This window comes from Sus scrofa, chromosome 1 (genome assembly GCF_054392235.1).
Source record: "Sus scrofa isolate SSC_HxYL_T2T_F1_AM1 chromosome 1, Sscrofa_HxYL_maternal_Yorkshire_Landrace_v2.0, whole genome shotgun sequence".
Classification (NCBI taxonomy): Eukaryota; Metazoa; Chordata; class Mammalia; order Artiodactyla; family Suidae; genus Sus; species Sus scrofa.
Window position 1 is genome coordinate 274181495 of NC_139383.1, and position 20199 is coordinate 274201693.

General features: G+C 38.1%; 1 protein-coding gene and 2 pseudogenes across 1 annotated transcript; all 3 read left to right on the plus strand.

The window, feature by feature from the left end:
• Positions 1-1904: 1904 nt before the first annotated feature.
• On the plus strand, positions 1905-2476 carry LOC146407206 (olfactory receptor 1J2-like; annotated as a pseudogene).
• Positions 2477-3249: 773 nt separating this feature from the next.
• Positions 3250-3835, plus strand: LOC146407207 (olfactory receptor 1J4-like; annotated as a pseudogene).
• Positions 3836-17709: 13874 nt separating this feature from the next.
• Positions 17710-18270, plus strand: LOC146407208 (olfactory receptor 1J4-like). The gene has a single exon (XM_085014370.1). It carries the CDS (start codon positions 17710-17712, stop codon positions 18268-18270), a length of 561 nt encoding a protein of 186 aa, XP_084870496.1.
• Positions 18271-20199: the final 1929 nt, after the last annotated feature.

Below are 20199 nucleotides of genomic sequence, written 5' to 3' on the forward strand. Positions count from 1 at the left end.
CATGGACCTACATACAAAACCTTCCAGGGGAGTGGGGAGACATGCACATTTTAAGGGGCTTTGTGTTCTAATGAAAGTTTGTGTCAGTGTTGGGGGCAGAAGCCCTTCCACTGCCTGTGCCATACACCACGCTTGGGAGAACCTGTGATCATGATGCAGAGGTCCCAGCCAATGCAGAAACTCCTGCTTCTTATCAGATACTCGACTAGAAGCCCAAAGTACTACTCATATCATTGACACTTTCTCCTGTGAAATAAGGTGCAGCTCAGCTCCTGTGGACCCTAATCATCCTCTGTTCCAAGGGGCCAGGAGGAAGTTGGGCAGTTGCCCCAGTGAACTTCTCTAGTCAGGGACTTGGGATGGTTTCCCTCCAAGGTCTCTTTAGGATGTAGAAAAGGAGATCTTGTGCATCATTTTGAAGCTGGAGAACCAGCATGAGTGTCTGTACAGGTCCTCAGGTCACCAAGGTTTGCTCTTTTTCTTTGGATTCTGGGTCTTCTGGAAAAAAAAGTGAGGATTCAGGTAACAGAATGAAGCAGAAGGTATTTGAACTCTGAGCACAGGTATAGTTCAGAAGGAGTCCAGAAACCTCCCTAGTCATGCATGTGTGTCTATGTGTAAGTGTGTGTGACCATCAGAGAAGTTATGTGTATTTGTGTATCTCTGATGTATGAGTCTATGTGTGTATGTGTAACTGACGAACACACTGAATGGCACACACTAGGATATACAGAGGTTAGAGAAGCCTGGACATTTCCTAAGTGTTTGTGTATTCTACTTGCATCTGCTGCTTGTGTGCTCTAAGACCTAGTGCCCTGCTTGCGATTCAAATATGAATGACTTCTTGTGATGACAACAGTTCTGGTCTAGGATGCTTGACATTTCAGTGTGTGTAGCTGGATCAAACAGTTTAGAAATAAAATCCTCATTTCTGGGATTATATATGTGGACAATCAGATCTTTATCTTTTCCCAACTTAATGAATTGGTGGCCTTGGCTTTGGCCATGGTGATTCTCAGCATGCAGTGCTTTTACATGGGATTATGCTAGTCGCTTGCAGATCTTGTCAGTAAGGTGCTTAAGAAGTGAGGCACATTGAAACATTTAGCAAATTTTAGCCTTGTGGAGACTCTACCACTTGACTCTCCATTTCCTATAGTGCAGGGGACAATATTTGGTATTAAGACAGAAAAATCATGCCCATCCATAGTGTCTCTCTCAACACAACACGTCTAAGTCACACTCTGTCTCCTATTCACTACTGAGCAATTATCTGGCCACATCTTTGCACACAGTGCTGCTGATGGAATCAAAGTACCACATCTGTATTGTTACCCTCTGTTCCTATTGCAGCTCTTGGGTGTCATTAGGAGCTTTGGTTCTCCTGCAGGATATCTGTGAGATCCTGGGCTAAGTCTGGCCCAGCAGCTTTCAGTGAGATGCCTGTTCCTGGCAGGAGGGTCAAGTGCCTGGGGAAGGAGTGGCATAGGAAATACCAGACACACTAAAACTGCAATTTTGGATTCCACACAAGGGTCTCTCACTTTCTTGTGGAGAAAAAGAGTAACTGCCTGCATTTGTTTTATGACCTACTCTTATCAATGCAAGCAAAAAATATGAAAAAACACGTCTGTATTACACATCCTGCAAGGTAATGGATTGATCCTGAGTCTGCATGTTCATCAGCATCTTAGGGAAAGTGACAGAGGAAAAGGAGATGTCTGTGAGGGCCACGTGGCTGAGAAAGAAGTACATGGGGGTGTGGAGGCAAGGGTCCAGCCTGATGAGCAGGATGATGAGCGGGTTCTCCAGCACTGTGGTCAGGTACATGCCCAGAAAGAGGGTAAAATCAGGCCCTGCTGCTCTGGATGGATGGGGAGCCCCAGGAGGATGAACTCAGACACATGGCTCTGGTTCTCCCTCCTCATGCTCCTCTGCTGTCTTGTGATCAGTATTTGGCTGTTTGTAACCCTCTACACTATGCAATTATCATGAGGGAGGAGCTGTGCATATGTCTATTGGCTGGATCCTGGCTCCTCTCCTGTGCCAATGCTTTGACCCACACCCTCATCTTGGCTCAAATGTTCTTTTGTGCTGACAACATCATCCCCCACCTCTTCTGTAACCTTGCTGTGCTGCTTAAACTGTGCTTCTCAGACACCTTCCTCAATGAGCTTTTCATATTCATTGCAGCAGCTGTGGTTTTCTTTTTTCCGTTGAGTGCCATCCTGGTCTCTTATGGCTGCATTGGGATCGCTATCCTGAGGGTCCCTCTACTAAAGGGATCTGCAAAGCCTTAGCCAACTCTGGCTCCCACCTCTCTGTGATATCTCTATTCTATGGGACAATTATGGCACTGTACCTTTCCTCCTCATTTGGCCAGTCCCATGACAAAGTCATCATTGCTTCTGTGATGTACACAGTGGTCACCCCCATGCTGAACCCTTTCATCTATAGCCTGGAAACAGAGACATGATGTTGGCTCTGGGGATTGTTTTCAGAAGCCAAGTGAGAATCACCTAACCACATTCTTATTTCACTCACTGACCGTGTTAGTATAGCCTAATAAAGTTGTGTGTTGAGCACCCATGACTCTAGCACTTTTCCTCACTATCCTTTAAATGGCCATATTATTAGATCAATCCCTTTCTGTTTAGTTATATCTCTTGTCCATTTATTCTTTCATAACCCTAAATTTGTCATGGCCCACAATAACATTCATCTTAATGTCTTCAAAGCACCAAAATCCTTTGTGTGTATATGTAAGTGTGTTTAAGTTTTGTTTTATGTCAATATGTTATATTATTTTCAAATTTTGCTTTTTTATAGCTTTTTGAAGTGTGTATATATATTTTAAGTATTATTATGGTCATCTATTGGACATTGCTTTTTAAATTTTAATTAATTAATTAGTTAACTTGAAGTATAGTTGACTCCTCTTGGGGCTCCCCATCCGGCCAGAGCAGCAGGGCATGTTCTTTGCCCTCTTCCTGGGCATGTACCTGACCACAGTGCTGGGGAACCTGCTCATCATCCGGCTCATCAGGCTGGACCCTCGCCTCCACACCGCCACGTACTTCTTCCTCAGCCACTTGGCCCTCACAAGTGTCCCCAGTTCATCTGTCACTGTCCCTAAGATGCTGACGAACATGCAGACTCAGCAACAATCCCTCCCTTATGCAGGGTACACTTCTCAGATGCATTTTTTTCATAGTTTTGGGTTTTCTTGACAATTTCCTTCTCACAGAGATGGCTTATGGCAGGTATGTGGCCATTTGTCAGTTTCTCTGCTACAGCACCATCATGAGGCAGGAACTGTGTGTCTCCTTAGTAGCAGGGTCCTGGTGCCTCTGTTGTATCCAGGCCCTGTTTCACACTCTCTTCTGGGTCCAACTGTCTTTCTGTGTGGACAGTACCAAACCCCACTTCTGCTGTGACCTCACTGCCCTCCTGAACTTGATCTGTTCAGACCCCTCCCTCAATGATCTGATCATTTTTACCATGGGAGTAAGGCTTTATCCTACCTTTGAGTAGTATCTTGGACTCTTATATTCATATAGAAACTGCAGTTCTGAGGTTTTCTTCCTCCAAGAAATGCTTTAAAATTTTTTCCGCCTGTGGCTCCCACCTCTTTGTGGTGTCTTTATACTACGGGCCACTTGCTAGTGTTTACTTTTTCTCCTCATCATGGGACTCCAATGATAAAAACATAATTGCTTCCATCATGTATGGAGTAGTTACACCCTTGCTGAATCTCTTCATCTGCAGCCTCAAGAACAGTGACATAAAACAGTCCTTCAAGGTATTTGTCAATAGGGCTAACTTCTTGAAGTGACAATCACTAAATCCTCTTATTGCAGTCATGAGAACAGTGATGTGTATCTCTTAAAATTATCAATCGGTTGTCAACTCTGTGAATTTAAATGAATATTCATTCAGCTATCCTATATAGTGTTAATGTGTCAATAAGGTCCAATTAGTTAATTGTATTGTTAAATATTCTTTTTTTTTTTTTTTTTTTTTTTTTTGTCTTTTGCCATTGCTTGGGTAACTCTCGTGGCATATGGAAGTTCCCAGGCTATGGGTCAAATCGGAGCCATAGGCGCCAGCCTACGCCAGAGCCACAGCAATGCAGGATCCGAGCCCCATCTGCAGCCTACACCACAGATCACGGCAATGCCGGATCCTTAACCCACTGAGCAAGGCAAGGGATCGAACTTGCAACCTCATGGTTCATAGTCGGATTCATTAACAACTGAGCCACGATGGGAACTCCGTTAAATATTCTTAATATTTAATTTTTTCTGCTTCTTCATTATCTCTTAAACATTATGTGAAAAATCCTAATCAAAATATGTCACATAATTATTGTGGTTTTGTATTTTTCTCATTTTAGATATGTCAACTTTTGCTTATATATATATGTTTCATATGATGTTATTGAGAACAAACCAATATCATGTTCTGCTCCTTATGGACAGATTCTTCTCTGTAAGATGCACCGAAATTGGCTTGCATTGGCTTCAAGCTGATTGTGAACATCTCTTTTCAGATCCAAAGTCAATGACACCAAGCTGGTGGATTGCAATCAGACATGATGGGCATAATTACACTATGGAAATTGGCAAATGCTACAAAATAGTGTTCTCCTATGATAGGGAGCTTTTTCTTATTCATTGAATAGAACACCATTGCATTTATAGTTGAGGGGAGATTTCTCTTTAGCCATGGCTTCTACCCTCACATCTCATTTACATCCTCTGATATTAGTTTAGATACACCAGTTTTTGTGTTATCATTTGCATGTATTTCTTTCCCATCACTTTAAACTTTATTATGTCTTTATATCTGGAAAGTGTTAGTTCCTAACAGTGTAATGTTGGGTTTTTCTGTTTTTATGTATTTTGACCATCATTGTATTTCTGGAGTATTTGGTCTATTAACATTAATGTACTCAGATTATATTTGTTTTTTTTTCATTTTATTTGTTATTTTTTTATTTCCCCAATACATCTTTTTTCTTTCTACTGTACAGCATGTTGGCTCAGTTACATATACGTGTATACATTCTTTTTTCTCCCATTATCATGCTCCATGATAAGTGACTAGACATAATTCCCAGTGCTACAGAGCAGGATCTCATTGATAATCCATTCCAAAAGCAATAGTCTGCATCTATTAACCCCAAGCTCCCAATCTACCCCACTTCCTCCCCGTTGGCAACCACACATCTATATTCCAAGTCCATGTTTTCTTTTCTGTGGAAAGTTTCATTTGTGCCATATATTAGATTCCAAATATAAGTGATATCTTTGGTATTTGTCTTTCTCTTTCTGACTAGCTTCACTCAGTATGAGAATCTCTAGTTCCATCCATTTTGCTAGTGGTATTATTTTGTTCTCATATTTATTCTCACTTCTTTTTATCCCTTTTGATTAATTAAATATATAATTTGTTACTCCATATACCCTCCATTAACTTATTAATCATACATTATTATTTTATTATTCTTTTCTGTGCTTTATGTAGAGAATATGACTTGATTTTTCCTAAAAAAAATTATTGTGGTATAATTTTCTACACAACATGAAATTTACTATTTTAACCCTTTGAGGTATACATTATGTGGCATTTATACATTCATTGCTATTATTTTATTCTAGGGCTTCAAAAGGGAACTATGAAACATCAATGCAGGTATTTCACAGCTATGAAAAAATAATGGCAAAGATACCTGTGAATCAATATGGAGGGATTTCCAGGATATATTAATAAATGGAAAAAAGCAGTGCATAAAAGAGCATCTATAGCAGAATGCTACTTCCTATGTGAAAATGAAGGGAAAATAATATATGCAAGTATCTTCCCATTGATCAAGAAAAGCATACAAGGAATCAATTTGAAACTAATGAGACTGCTTTCCTTCAGGGGATGGGGTAGGAATAGGATAGAAAAGGTGGGGAGATGAGTATATTTATTTGTATAGTTTTGACTGAGTTATCTTTCACCACTAAAAAATAAAAAGGTGTTGGAAAATAAAGCAAAATAGAATAAAATGAAAAAATTTGCCTAACTATATGTTGAGTTAATACCATAATCAGACTAAAGGAGAAAATAAAGTAATTAAGTTATTATTGAACAGTGAATTTTGTCTATAATCTTCTCTCACAATAATGGAAGTACAGTTTTTGGGAAGCAAATTTTTTGAAATTAGTTTGTTATTAACAGTGGTTTCAGTCCAAGATTCTGAAATTACATATATTCAAAATATCATAAATGAGTAAACTTGATTTGAAAAAGGGACTGAATCCTCACTGGAGGAAGGGTGTGATGTACATGGAAAAAGAGAGGCTAGAAAGAACTCTACGGTGTTGAGCTAGAATTGAAGATATCAACTTGAACTCATGGGTTGTAATATGTATAAACAGACTGAAATTATATATCAATATCTGTCTGGTTCCCATCTCCTATTCTTTCTGCCCCACTCCTGACCCACCTCTTATGGGAAATCATTGCTTTAGTTTGCTGTTTCTAGTTTCTACATCCTGTGTTTCTTTTATATATGTGTCCTGGCTGAATTCTCTGAGATCATTTAGAAGCCTTGTAAGTGACAAACACACATAATGCCAAATTTGATTTTTGAGTATCAGTCTCCTATAACAGGAACCAAAGTGACTTATAAAAAAATGACTGATTCTAGGGCTGGGGCCAGGACATGACAAGATCAGGGAACTTTTGCTGAGCTTGAAAATAAAATATGCTCAATGAATCATGGGGACACAGGAGCCATCTGGAAGGGCTCCCATTGGTCAAATCTAGAATAATTAGAGCTTCAAAATGAATAACATCAGTAATGGGTTACAGCTCAGAGAATAAATAAAAATTCATGAGTCCATGTTGATATGAATAAATCAATGAAAAATCAAATGGTGTCTAGTAAGGGGAAGTTCCTTCCTATAGGAGAAAACAGCTAATCAACATAGAGGAAATGATCAAATTAGAAAATCACCATTTGACCACCACATTTGCAATAGTTTATTCAATATAAGAATAATCAATGGATGTTAGATGTAGTGGGTGAAAGTGTATTAAGAAAAGTGTTGTGGTTATACAACTCAAAATATCTACCAAATGAACCTTAATTACAAAGTTCAAAATTTTAACTTACTGTTGAGAACCTGGCTGAGGACACTTTAACAAGTTGATCATGGATGAAATCACGGGTAATTAAAAAAAATTTCTTTTCTTTTTATGTCTGTACCTGTGGCATATGGAAGTTCCAAGGCTAGGGCTAGAATCAGAGCTACAGCTACCAGCTGACACCACAGATACAGCAACACAGGGTCCGAGCTGCATCTGTAGCCTACAATGCAGCTTGCTGCAATGATGAATCCTTAACCCAATGAGTGAGTCTAGGGATACTAGTCAGGTTTGTAACCCTTTGAGCCACAAAGGGAACTCCAAGGAACACAAATTCTTAATGAAGCTTCTGCAATTATTGAAAAAATCTGGGAATATAAAGCCTATTTTTGGTATTAATTATGAAACATGGGTAAAGCCCTTATCCTAGGACCCAAAGGTACATTAAAATTTTCAGCATTATGAACGATAGTTTGTGGACACTTATTGCAGCAAGTAGCTTTACTAACCTCTTCACTGAACACTGTAAACCAGCTGTAATGGGAAAAAATCAGTATATTAAAAAATTTAAAAAAATAAATATAATTTGCAGGGCCCCTGGAGTTCCTATCATGGCTCAGCAGTTAAATAACCTGACTTGCATCCATGAGGACACAGATTCAAACCCTGGCAAAGCTCAGTGGGATAAGCATCTAGCATTGCCATGAGCTGTGGTGGTAGATCTCAGGTGTGGCTTGGATCCCATGTTGCTGTGGTGTAGGATGGCAGCTGTAGCTCCTATTTGACCCTTAGCCTGGTAACCTCCATATGCCATGTCTGCAGCCCTAAAAGTACGCACACACAGAAAAAGAAATAGAATTTGCTGGGCCCGGGTAGCTCAGTCAGTCAAGCATCAGACTTAATCTGAGGGTCCATGGTTCAAGTCTCTGTCCAGGCGCTGTGTGAAATATAGTGTGCAAACAATATTACTTTAGTTTCATGTGTATTACATGGTGATTTGACATTTTCATACATTATGAAATGATCACCACAATTATTAATCTAGTAACCATTTGTTCCCAAACCTTTTACAATGTTATCAATCATGATTTTTATGCTGTATATTACATTACCAAGGTTTCTTTATTTTATAACTGGAGGTTTGTTCCTTTTCATCCACATCACCTATTTCATTCTTCTCCCCCAGACACTGTCCCCAGTGGAAACCACTCTTTTCTGCTCTGTATTTATGAGTCTGTTTGCATTTTGTTTTGGTGATTTGTTGTTTCAATTTTTAGACTCCATATACAGGCGTGATAACATGATATTTATTATTGTCTCTCTGCTTTATTTCACAGAGCCTAATACCCTCTAGATCCATGCATGTTGTTGGAACATGGCTGTGAAGTTTGAGATGCACTTGAACAGATCCCTTATGGCCATGCTTTTGTCAAGAAGGTGGCAATTTTTTTCCCCCAGGATGGGATGGCACAGATAGTTGTTTTCACTGTTGGGGATTCACTTTCTTGCTTTTGTGTGTGGATATCCAGTTTCCCAGCACCATTTATTGAAGAGACTAGCCTTTCCCCATTGTGTATTTTTGGTTCCCTTGTCACATATCAGTGGTGCATATTTATGTGGGTTTATTTCTGGGCTCCATGTTCTGTTCCATTTTTATATGTCTATTTTTATGTCCACAGCATACTGTATTGATTTATAAAAGTTTGTAGTATAGTTTGCAATCAGGAAGTAGGATGCCTATAGTTTTGCCCATTTGGCTCAAGATAGCTTTGTCTTTTGTGGGTCTTTTGTGGTTTCATATGGATGGAATAAATGATGATGATGGGATGTGAGCTCCAACACACTTCAGGGTTAGTGGTGTGTGGGATCTCAAGTACTGGCTCTACTCTGTTTCATCCTTTCTGCAGTGGATGGAGTGGCAGATTCCATTGTAGGTTCTTCAAAGTTCAAGGGTGTTCATGGCCTTTCCTTCTCCTCATGAGCAAGCAGAGGGAACACCAATGTGTCACTGACATTAGAGACATCTGGGACACCTGTAGTTCCGTCCCTTTGGTCCCTGAACTGGCTGCATCTCAAGAGGAAGGCAATACATATGGCAATTAATTCAGCTGATATCTTCTTTAAACAAAAGCTTGGGGGGTGTTCCCTGGAGTCTCAGTCCTGTTGGTAAATGCATATTTTCCCCACTCATTGTTCTTGTTCTTGTTCTTGCAAACAGGTAGGGAAGTGCTAAATATCCTGAGGCCATGGAGTTGTAAGAGATGAGTCCTCAGGTAGTATCCTAGAGCAGTGCAGATTGTAGCAAGGTGGGGAACACTCACTTGGCCTAGATATGTGCATTGATGTGAGGACTAGGAAGAAGAGATAGAGAACATGTGTGTTTATGTTGCTTATATAAGCATGTGTTCTTAGTGACTGATTCACACACTGACCTACGTGGTGCCACCAGCCTTAAGTGGCCCTAACATTCAAGTTAATTAAAATTACCTAAAGTTAAAATTTGGGTTCCTCACTTGCACTAGCTGTATTTCACATCTCCAGTAATCACAGGATATTGGGTCTGCTCTCTAGAGTATTTCCATCCTTGTGGAAAGTCCTATTGTGCAGTGCTAATAATAGACCATGGAGGATGGAAATCTGCAATACATGTGTGTGTGCTTGGGTTGCAATATGTATGTTGCTACTTTTTATGTTATTTGTGTGTTGGGTTGGATCACACATGATTCCTAGTGTGTATAGTAGAGTTTCTGTGTGTGTGCATGTGTATGGTTTGCAAGTTATGTGTGTGACTGCATGTTGTCTTAGATGCTTTTTTTTTTAAAGCTTATGATTTAATGAGTAAAGGATCCAATGAAGAAAACAGTATTACTATCATCCACATATATGCCCCAAATATAGGAGCACCCAAATACATAAAACAAATATTAACAGAAATAAAAGGAGAAATTGATGGGAATACAGTGAGAGTAGGTGACTTTAACACCCACTCACATCAACGGACAGATCCTCTAGACAGAAAACCAATAAAGCAATAGAGATACTAATGGAAACAATAGAAAGGTTAGACTTAATTGACATCTTCAGGACACTACCTCCAAAAAAATCAAAATATACATTCTTTTCAAGTGTGCATGGAACATTCTCAAGAATTGATCACATACTGGGGCACAAAGCTAACCTCAACAAATTTAAGAATATAGAAATTATTTCCAGTATCTTCTATGCCCACAATAGCATGAAACTGGAAATCAACCACAGGAAAAGAAAGGAGAAAAAAACCTACTACATGGAAACTAAACAACAAGTTACTAAAAAACCTATGGGTCAATGAGGAAATCAAGGCGGATATTAAAAAATACCTTGAGACAAATGTTAATGAAGGCACAACTGCTCAAAATCTATGGAAGGCCACAAAGGCAGTGTTCAGAGGGAAATTCATAGCAATACAGGCCTTCCTCAAAAAAGAAGAAAGATCTCAAATTGACAACTTAACCCACCACCTAAAGGAATCAGAAAAAGAAAAAAAAAAAAAGACCTGAACTCAGCAGAAAAAAGGAAAGTATAAAGATCAAAGTGGAAACCAATAAAATAGAGATTCAAAAAACAAAATCAATAAAACCAAGAACTTGTACTTTGAAAGGGTAAACAAAATTGACAATCCCCTGGCTAAACTCACTAAGAGGAAAGAACCCAAATAAAATGAGAAATGAAAAAGGAGAAATCACAACGCATACTACAGAAATACAAAAAAACATAAGAGAATACTATGAACAAGTATATGCCAACAAATTTGACAATCTGGAAGAAATGGACAGCTTTCTAGTGACTTACAGCGTGCCAAAAATGACTCAAGAAGAAAAAGACCAACTGAACAGACTGATCACTAGAAATGAAATCGAATACAACATAAAAACTCTCCCTGCAAATAAAAGTCCAGGACCATATGGCTTCACAGGCGAATTCTACCAAACATACAAAGAGGATCTGATGCACATCTGCCTTAAACTTTTTCAAAAGTTCGAGGAAGAAGGATCACTCCCAAAGACATTCTATGACACCACCATCACCCTAATTCTAAAACCAGACAAAGATATGACCAAAAAAGAAAACTATAGGACAATATCTTTGATGAATAAAGACACAAAAGATCTCAACAAAATTTTAGCTATCTGAATCCAATAGCATAGAAAAAAGATCATATACCATGAACAGGTGGGATTCATCCCAAGATCACAAGGATGGTTGAACTTATGCAAATCAATCAACATCATAAATCACATTAACAAAAGAAAAGTCAAAAACCATATGATCATCTCAATAGATGTAGAAAAAGCATTTGATAAAGTCCAACATCCATTTATGATAAAAACTCTCACCAAAGTGGGTATAGAGGGAATATTCTTTAACATAATCCAAACCAATTATGACAAATCCACAGCAAATATAATACTCAATGGGGAAAAATTTAAAGCCTTCTCAGTCAAATATGAAACAAGACAAGGATGCCCACTCTCACCAATGCTATTCAACATACTTTTGGCAATCCTAGCCACAGCAATTAGAACAAATAAATAAAAAGCATCGAAATAGGAAGAAAAGAGATAAAACTGTCATTGTATGCAGGTGACATATACTATACAAGGAAAACCCTAAGGAATCAACCCAAAAACTACTTGAACTGATCAACAAATTCAGCAAAGTAGCAGAATAGAAGATTAACATTCAGAAACCAGGCACATTCTGTATACTAACAATGAAATATTAGAAAAAGAATACAAAAATACAATACCTTTTAAAATTGCACCCCCCAAAAATCAAATACCTGGGAATACACCTAACAAAGGAGGTAAAGGACTTATATGCTGAGAACTATAAAACAGTAATCTAGGAAACTAAAGAGGAGTCAAAGAAATGGAAAGATATTCCATGCTCCTGGGTTGAAAAAATTAATATTGTAAAAATGGCCATATTACCCAAAGCAATCTACACATTCCATGCAATCCCTATCCAATTACCCAGCATATTTTTTCACAGAACTAGAACAATACAAACATTTATATGGATCCACAAAAAACCCAGAATTGCCAAAGCAATCCTGAGGAACAAAAACCAAGCAGGAGGCATAACTCTCCCAGACTTCAGGCAATATTACAAAGCCACAGTCATCAAGACAGTGTGGTACTGGTATCAAAACAGACAGACAGAAAAATGGAACAGAACAGAGAACCCAGACATAAACCCTGACACCTATGGTCCATTAATCTTTGACAAGGGAGTCAAGAACATCATATGGAAAAAGAGGGTCTATTCAGCAAGAATTGCTAGGAAACCTGGACAGCAGCATGCAAATCAATGAAACTATAACACACCCTCCCACCATGCACCAAAATCAACTCAAAATGGCTGAAAGACTTAAATATACGACAGGACACCATCAAACTCCTGGAAGAGAACATAGGAAAAACACTCTCTGATATCAACCTCATGAATATTTTCTCAGCTTATTCTCCCAAGGCAACAGAAATAAGAGCAAAAATAAACTAATGGGACCTCATCAAACTGACAAGATTTTGCACAGCAAAGGAAACAAACAAACAAAAAACCAAAAAGACAACTTAAAGAATGGGAGGAAATACTTTCAAAGGATGCAATGGACAAGGGCTTAATCTCTAGGGTATAAAAGAAACATATACAATGCAACAGCAAAAAAGCAAACCACCCAATGGAAAAATGGGCAAACCACCTGAATAGACCATTCTCCAAAGAAGATAAATAGATGGCCAACAAGCACATGAAAAAATGCTCAACATCCCTGATTATTAGAGAAATGCAAATCAAAATGAGATACCACTTCACACCAGTCAGAATGGCCATCATTCATATGTCCCCAAATAACAAATGCTGGAGGGGTTGTGGAGAAACAGGAACCCTCCTGCACTCTTGGTGGGAATGAAAGCTGGTACAGCTGCTATGGAGAACAGTATGGAGATACCTTAGAAATCTGCATATAGAAGTACCTTATGACCCAGAAATCCCAATATTGGGCATATATCCAGAGAAAACCTTCCTTAAAAAAGACACATGCACCTTCATGTTCATTGTAGCTCTTTTCACAATAGCCAAGACCTGGAAACAACCCAAATGTCCATTGAGAGATGATTGGATTAGACAGATATGTTATATGTACACAATGGAATACTACTCAGCCATAAAAATGAATGACATAGTGCCATTTGTAGCAACATGGATGGAACTAGAGACTCTCATGCTGAGTGAAGTCAGAAATAGAAAGACAAATACTGTATGATATTACTTATAATTGGAATCTAATATACAGCACAAGTGAACCTTTCCATAGAAAGAAAATCATGGACTTGGAGAATACATTTGTGGCTGCCCAGGGGGAGAAGGAGGGAGTGACAGGAATCAGGAACTTCTGCTTAATGGATGCAAGATATTGCTAATGGAATGGATTTACAATGATATTCTGCTGTATGGCATTGAGAACTATGTCTAGATACTTACATTGCAACACAACAATGGGAGGAAAAAGTATGTATACATGTATGTTTAATTTGGTCTCCATGCTGTACAGTGGAAAAAAATAATAAACAATAAAAAAATTAAAAAATTAAAAAGCTAATGAGGTACAATTGATATACAAAAAACTACACATATTTAATGTCCATAATTTGAAGAGATTGGACATGTGCACACACTTGTGAAGCCACCACCACAATCAAGGTCATCAACTTGTCTGCCTCCTTTCAAAATATCCTTGTGTCCTTTTTATGTGGAAAGAACACTTAACATGAGATCTACTCTTTTAAGGAAATTTTAGGTGCATGGAATATTATTTTTGACTCTAGGTATTATGCTGTATAGCAGGTCTCTAGAATGAATTCATCTTACATAACTGACACTTTATTTCAATTAAATAACCACTCTACCTTTTCCTTCCACCCTAGCCCTTGATGACTGCATTTATTATCTGCTATGAAATTAAGCAATATTTTTCCTTGTGGGTCTGCTTATTTTACTTAGCATAGCCTCCTCTTGGTTCATCCTTGTCACAAATGGAAGGATTTCCTTTTTTTTAAAGCAAAAATTATATTCCATTGGTTGTATATGCCACATTTATCTATTATTCTGTTGATGGACATGCAGATTTTTTTTTCATAGCTTATCTATTGTGCACAGACCTGGAAAGCACGTAGGAGAATAGATACCTTTCTGAGATCATGATTTCAGTCCTTTCTATTGTACAGCTTGAAGTGAGATTGCTGGATCATATGGTAGTTCTATTTTTAATGTCTTAGGGAATATCCATACTGTTTTCCATATTGGTAGCACCATTTTACATCCTCACCAACAGCAGTAAGTGTTCTTGTTTGTGTGTTTTTTAAGTCATGTGTAACCAAAGATTTCATTTTATTATTTATTTATTTATTTTTATCGTTTCAGGGCCACACCTGTGGCATAGGGAGGTTCCCAGACCAGTGGTCTAATCAGAGCTACAATTGCCAGCCTATGACAGAGCCACAGCAATGCCAGATCGTAGCCACATCTGTGACCTACAACACAGCTCATGGAAATGCTGGATACTTAACCTGCTGAGTGAGACACCAGGGATTGAAGCACAACCTCATTGTTTCTAGTTTGATTCATTTTCACTGTGCCATGATGGGAACTCCAGATTTCATTTTAACGTTGTAAGTAAGTTGGTATGAATCTATACCAACCTCCACACTTCTGAGTAGGATGACTATGGGTCAGAGAGAGTCAAAGAGCAGCACCTTGGATTTTGTTTTCACGTCACTATGTGTCCTTCTGAGTATCTGTTTGTGTATATCACATAGTCTACTTCTCCTCTCCGTGGGTGGCTGTAGAGCAGAGAGGTCCATGTGAGGGCCTTGGAAATATGTGTAAGCATTTGATCTGGTCAGACAACCTCACAGCCTGAGTCTTCCTTTGTCTCAGCTCTAGACATAAACAGGCAGCAAAGTCCTCTTTATGTTAAATTGGTGGCACACTTTATCCAGTTGCTTTGAAGGCTACCGAAATTATCGCAATATTCCTCATTGATGTTTAATGATTTCCACATTTTCACTCTGGGGAACAGGGTGGGGTCACTTTTGGAACCTCGTCTAGTTAAACATATGACTATGAATTCTGATATAGGTCCTTGGTCCTACAGCATCTGTAATATCTTGGCTCTTTAGTCATCTCATTGGGCAAATTCTCACATCCCTCACTTTGCATGTATGCTCAGAACTGAGCCATTTTAAAGCTCTGGTGATGGAAGGGGAGAGACAGAGACACAATGGCAGATATGAATGAATCTATTTATTGGAAGATTTATTAAAAATGGACCTACTAATCTTCAAGTGGCATACATGGTGTGGGGCTGTACAGTTTTCTGAATGTGAGAGCAAGACCTCAAAATTAACGCACATTTTCAGGAAGCTACTTGATCTTGCTTGATGGCCTCCTGTATCTTTGTCATCTTTAGTTCCTGATGTCTACTTAGTCCTCTTGCCCAAAGAATGAGCTGGTTTATTTATTTTTTGGGTCACACTCTTTTGATTTTTATTTTTAGCCAATGATTTTTTAACTCGTGACATTTTTAAATTAAAATTTTTTTATTGAGGTAAAGTATATATAACCAAATTTAACATTCCAATAGTTTTTGTGTATATTTCTGTGGCACAGAATAATTCATAGTATTGTAAAACTACCAACAATCACCTCCATCCACTTCTGGAATTTTTTTTTTAAGAATGCACCCATGGCATATGGAAGTTCCTAGGCTAGTGGTTATTTCAGAGCTGCACCTGCTGGCCTACACCACAGCCACAGCAATGCAGGGATTCCAGCCATGTTTGCTACCTATGCTGTATCTCCCCACAAAGGCCAGGGTGAGCAGGGCCACTCAACCCACCGAGCAGGGACAGGGATTGAACTCACATCCTTGTGGATGCTAGTTGGGTTCATTACCACTGAGCCACACCAGAGAGTACCAGAATTTTTAATCTTCCCAAATGGAATCTCTATACCTGCTGAACAATAGATACTCATTTTCCTTCCCCCAGAGCCCCTGGCAGTCACCATTTCATTTTTTGTCTCTATTAATTTGACTGTTAATCCATCTCATATAAATAGATTCTTACGGTATTTACCATAAGGGTACCATAAGAATGCATTATTTTACTTAGCATAATGTCTTCAAAGTTCATTCATGTTGTGGCTGTGTTAGAATTTATTTCCTTTTTAAGGTTGATAATATTCCATTGTATGCATAAAATACATTTTTATTATCCATTTATTTGTTGAAGGACATAGGGTGTTTCCATCTTTTGGCTATTGTGAATAAAGCTGTTTTGAACGTGGCTGTATAAATAACTCTTAGGCCCCTCCTTTCAAATCCTTTAGTTATATAACCAGAAGTAAAATTTCTGAATCATATGGTAACACTATGTTTAATTTTTGGGGGACTGTTATAATGTTTGACACTTTCTTCCGTCCTTCTTTTTCTTTCTTTTCTTTTCTTTCTTTCTTTCTTCCTTCCTTCCTTCCTTCCTTCCTTCCTTCCTTCCTTCCTTCCTTCTTTCCTTCTTTCTTTCTTTCTTTCTTTCTTTCTTTCTTTCTTTCTTTCTTTCTTTCTTTCTTTCTTTCTTTCTTTCTTTCTTTCTTTCTTTCTTGTATTCACCCTAATGATAATAAATGACTTATGTGTTGATCACTTTATTTTGCACATGGTACACTAATTTCCCAATAATGCTTTAAGTGGTGTGTGTGTGTGTGTGTGTGTGTGTGTGTGCACGCGCAGGCACACATACATGACTGGTTGTGTAAGACAGATACAAGCACATAAGCAGCCTGATGGTAAAGCCTTGGAAGGAAATGTGTCTTATTTATTAATGTCTCCATACAATCATAGTGTCTCCACTATGTAAACAAAGAATGAGCTGTTCCTTATTTCCCCAGAAGGGTTTGATTGAAGTCATGTACTTTCTCCACATGACTGTGTCAGTGTTCAGACAAATCACATTGCATTGTTCTCACTATACTGGATGAGGCATTAGTGTGTGAGTGCAGTGCAGTGAGACCTGTCTGTACACTGACAGAGTCACTCTGAGAAACCATGTGGCATGTGGTAAATGTTATCCTTAGTACTTCTAAGTTCCCGGCATTTTCCACTTCTCTTTATTTCCCAAAGAGAGAAAAGCAGCATGAGGAGGGAGAACCAGAGCAGTGTTTCTGAGTTCCTCCTCCTGGGGATCCCCATCTGGTCAGAGCAGCAGGGCATGTTCCTTCTCCTATTCCTGGGCCTGTACCTGACCACAATGCTGGGAAGTTTGGTCATCATCCTGCTCATCAAGCTAGACCCTCACCTTCACATCCCCATGTAATTCTTCTTCAGCCACTTGGCCTTCACAGACTTCTCCTTATCATCTGTCACTCTCCCTAAGATGCTGATGAACAAGCAGACCCAGAAACTATCCATCTCTTGTCCAGAGTGTATCTCACAGGTGTATCTTTATATTTTTTTTTCTCCTCCTCATGGTGATGGCCCATGACAGATACATGACCATCTGTCACCCTGTCTACTACACTGCCATCATGAGAGGACTGAGTTCTCTACTGGTGGCTGGTCCCTGGATTCTCTCTTGTGCTTGTGCCCTTCTTCACACCCTCCTGCTGGCCCAGGGGTCCTTCTGTGCTGACAACATCATTCCCAATTTTTTTCTGTCGCCTCCCCAACCTACTCAAGCTGCCTGCTCAGACACCTCTCTCAATGAGCAGCTCATATTCACTGCATTTAATAGCATGTGGGTCACTTACTTCCACATTGGGGTCTCCATCCTGAGGGTCCCCTCTACTAAAGGTATCTGTAAATCCTTGTCCACCTCTGGCTCCCATCTCTTTGTGGTGTCTTTATATTATGGGACACTTGCTAGTGTTTACTTTTTCTCCTCATCATTGGACTCCAATGACAAAGACATAATTGCTTCCATCATGTATGCAGTAATTACCTCCAGGCTGAACCCCTTCCTCTATAGCTTTAGGAACAGAGATATAAAAGAGGCCTTAGAGTTATTTGTCAGTAGGGCGAACTTCTTGAAGTGACAGTCACTAAAACCTCTTATTGCAGTCATGAGGACAGTGAGATGTATCTCATAAAATTATCATATGGTTCACAACTCTGTATCTTCAAATGAATATACATTCAGCAGTCATATACTGTTAATATGTGGATAAGGTCCAGTTTGTTACTTGCATTGTTAATATGCCTTATCTCTCTTTTTTTTTGCTTTTTCATCTTCTTTCATAAAATAAGTGAAAAAATCCTACACAGAATTTGTCACATAATTGTGGTTGTGGTTTTGTCTTTTTCTCCTTTTAGATACATCCGTTTTTGCTCATATATTTTTTTATATTAGGTTATTGAGAACACACTGATTTAGCATCATGTTCTGCTGCTTTTGGACTGATTCTTCTCTGTAAGATGTGCAGAAATTGGCTGGCTTTGGCTTGAAGCTGATTATGAACATCTCTTTTCAACTCCACAATGACACCATGCAGGTGGATTGAAATCAGCCATGAAGGTCATAATTACACTATGGAAATCGGCAGCTTCTACAAAGCATTTCTCTCCTATGATAGGGAGTCTTTTCATATTCATTGAACAGCACACCATTGCATTTATAGTTGAGGGGAGATTTCTTTTTAGTCATGACACCTACTCTCACATCTCATTTACATCCTCTGATATTAGATTAGATATCCCAGCTTTCATTTAGTTCACATTTACATATATTTCTTTTCCAACACTTTAAATTTTCTTATGTCTTTATATCTGGAAAACATTAGTCCTTATCTGTGTAAAGTTGGGTTTTACTCTTTTTATGTAAGTTGATCATCATTGTAATTCTGTAGAATTTGATTAACATCCAATATAATCAGAATGTATCTGAATTTATGTTTTCCATGTTTGTATATGTTTTTTTAATTGAGACATCTGATTTCATATTTATACCTGCTTCTCTTTATCCCTCTTGCTTAATTAAATATATATTTTGTTATTCCATATCCCCTCAATTAACTTATTAATTATACATTATTATTATTTTATAATTCTTTTCTGGGCTTTATGTAGAGATTATGTCTTGTTTTTCTTAAAAATTTTTATTGTGGCATAATGTGCTACCCAACATGAAATTTGTGATTTTAACCATTTGAGGTATGCAACTGGGTTACATTTAGTCCATTCATCACTGCTATTTTATTCAAGGCTTGAACAGGGAACTATGGACTATCAATACAATTGAGTACTTCACAGCTATGAAAAAATAATGACAAATACACCTATGAATCAATATGGAAGGTTTTCCATGATGTACCATTAAATGGAAAAAAAGCAATGCATAAAAGAGCATCTATAGCATGCTACTTCCTATGTGAATAAAGAAGGGAAATTAATAAATACATGTATCTTCCCATTGAGTAAGCAGAAACATACAAGGAATCAATTTGAAACTAATGAGACTGATTATCTACAGGAGTTGGGGTGGAAATAGGATAGAAAAGTTGGAGCGATGAGTATATTTATTTGCATAGTTTTGACTAAGTTGTTTTGCACCACTAAAAAAGAAAATAAGGTGATAGAAAATAAAGCACAATAGAATAAACCAGAAAATTAGCCTAGCTATATTTGGAGTTAATACCATAATCAGAGTTAAGGGGAACATACAGTAATTAAATTATTATCAAACACTGAATTTTGTTTATAAACTACCCTCAGAATAACAAAAACACATTTTTGGGTAAGCAGATTTTTTGAAGTGAAGATAGTTTGTCGTTAACAGTGGTTTCATTTCAAGATTATGAAATTACATGTATTCAAAGATTTAGTAAATAAGTAAACATGTTCTGAAAAAAGGTCTGACTCCCCACTGGGATAAAAATGAGGTGTACATGGAAAAAGAGAGGCTAGAAAAAACTCTATGGTGTTAAACTAGAATTGAAGATAGCAACTTGAACTCAAGGTTTGTAATA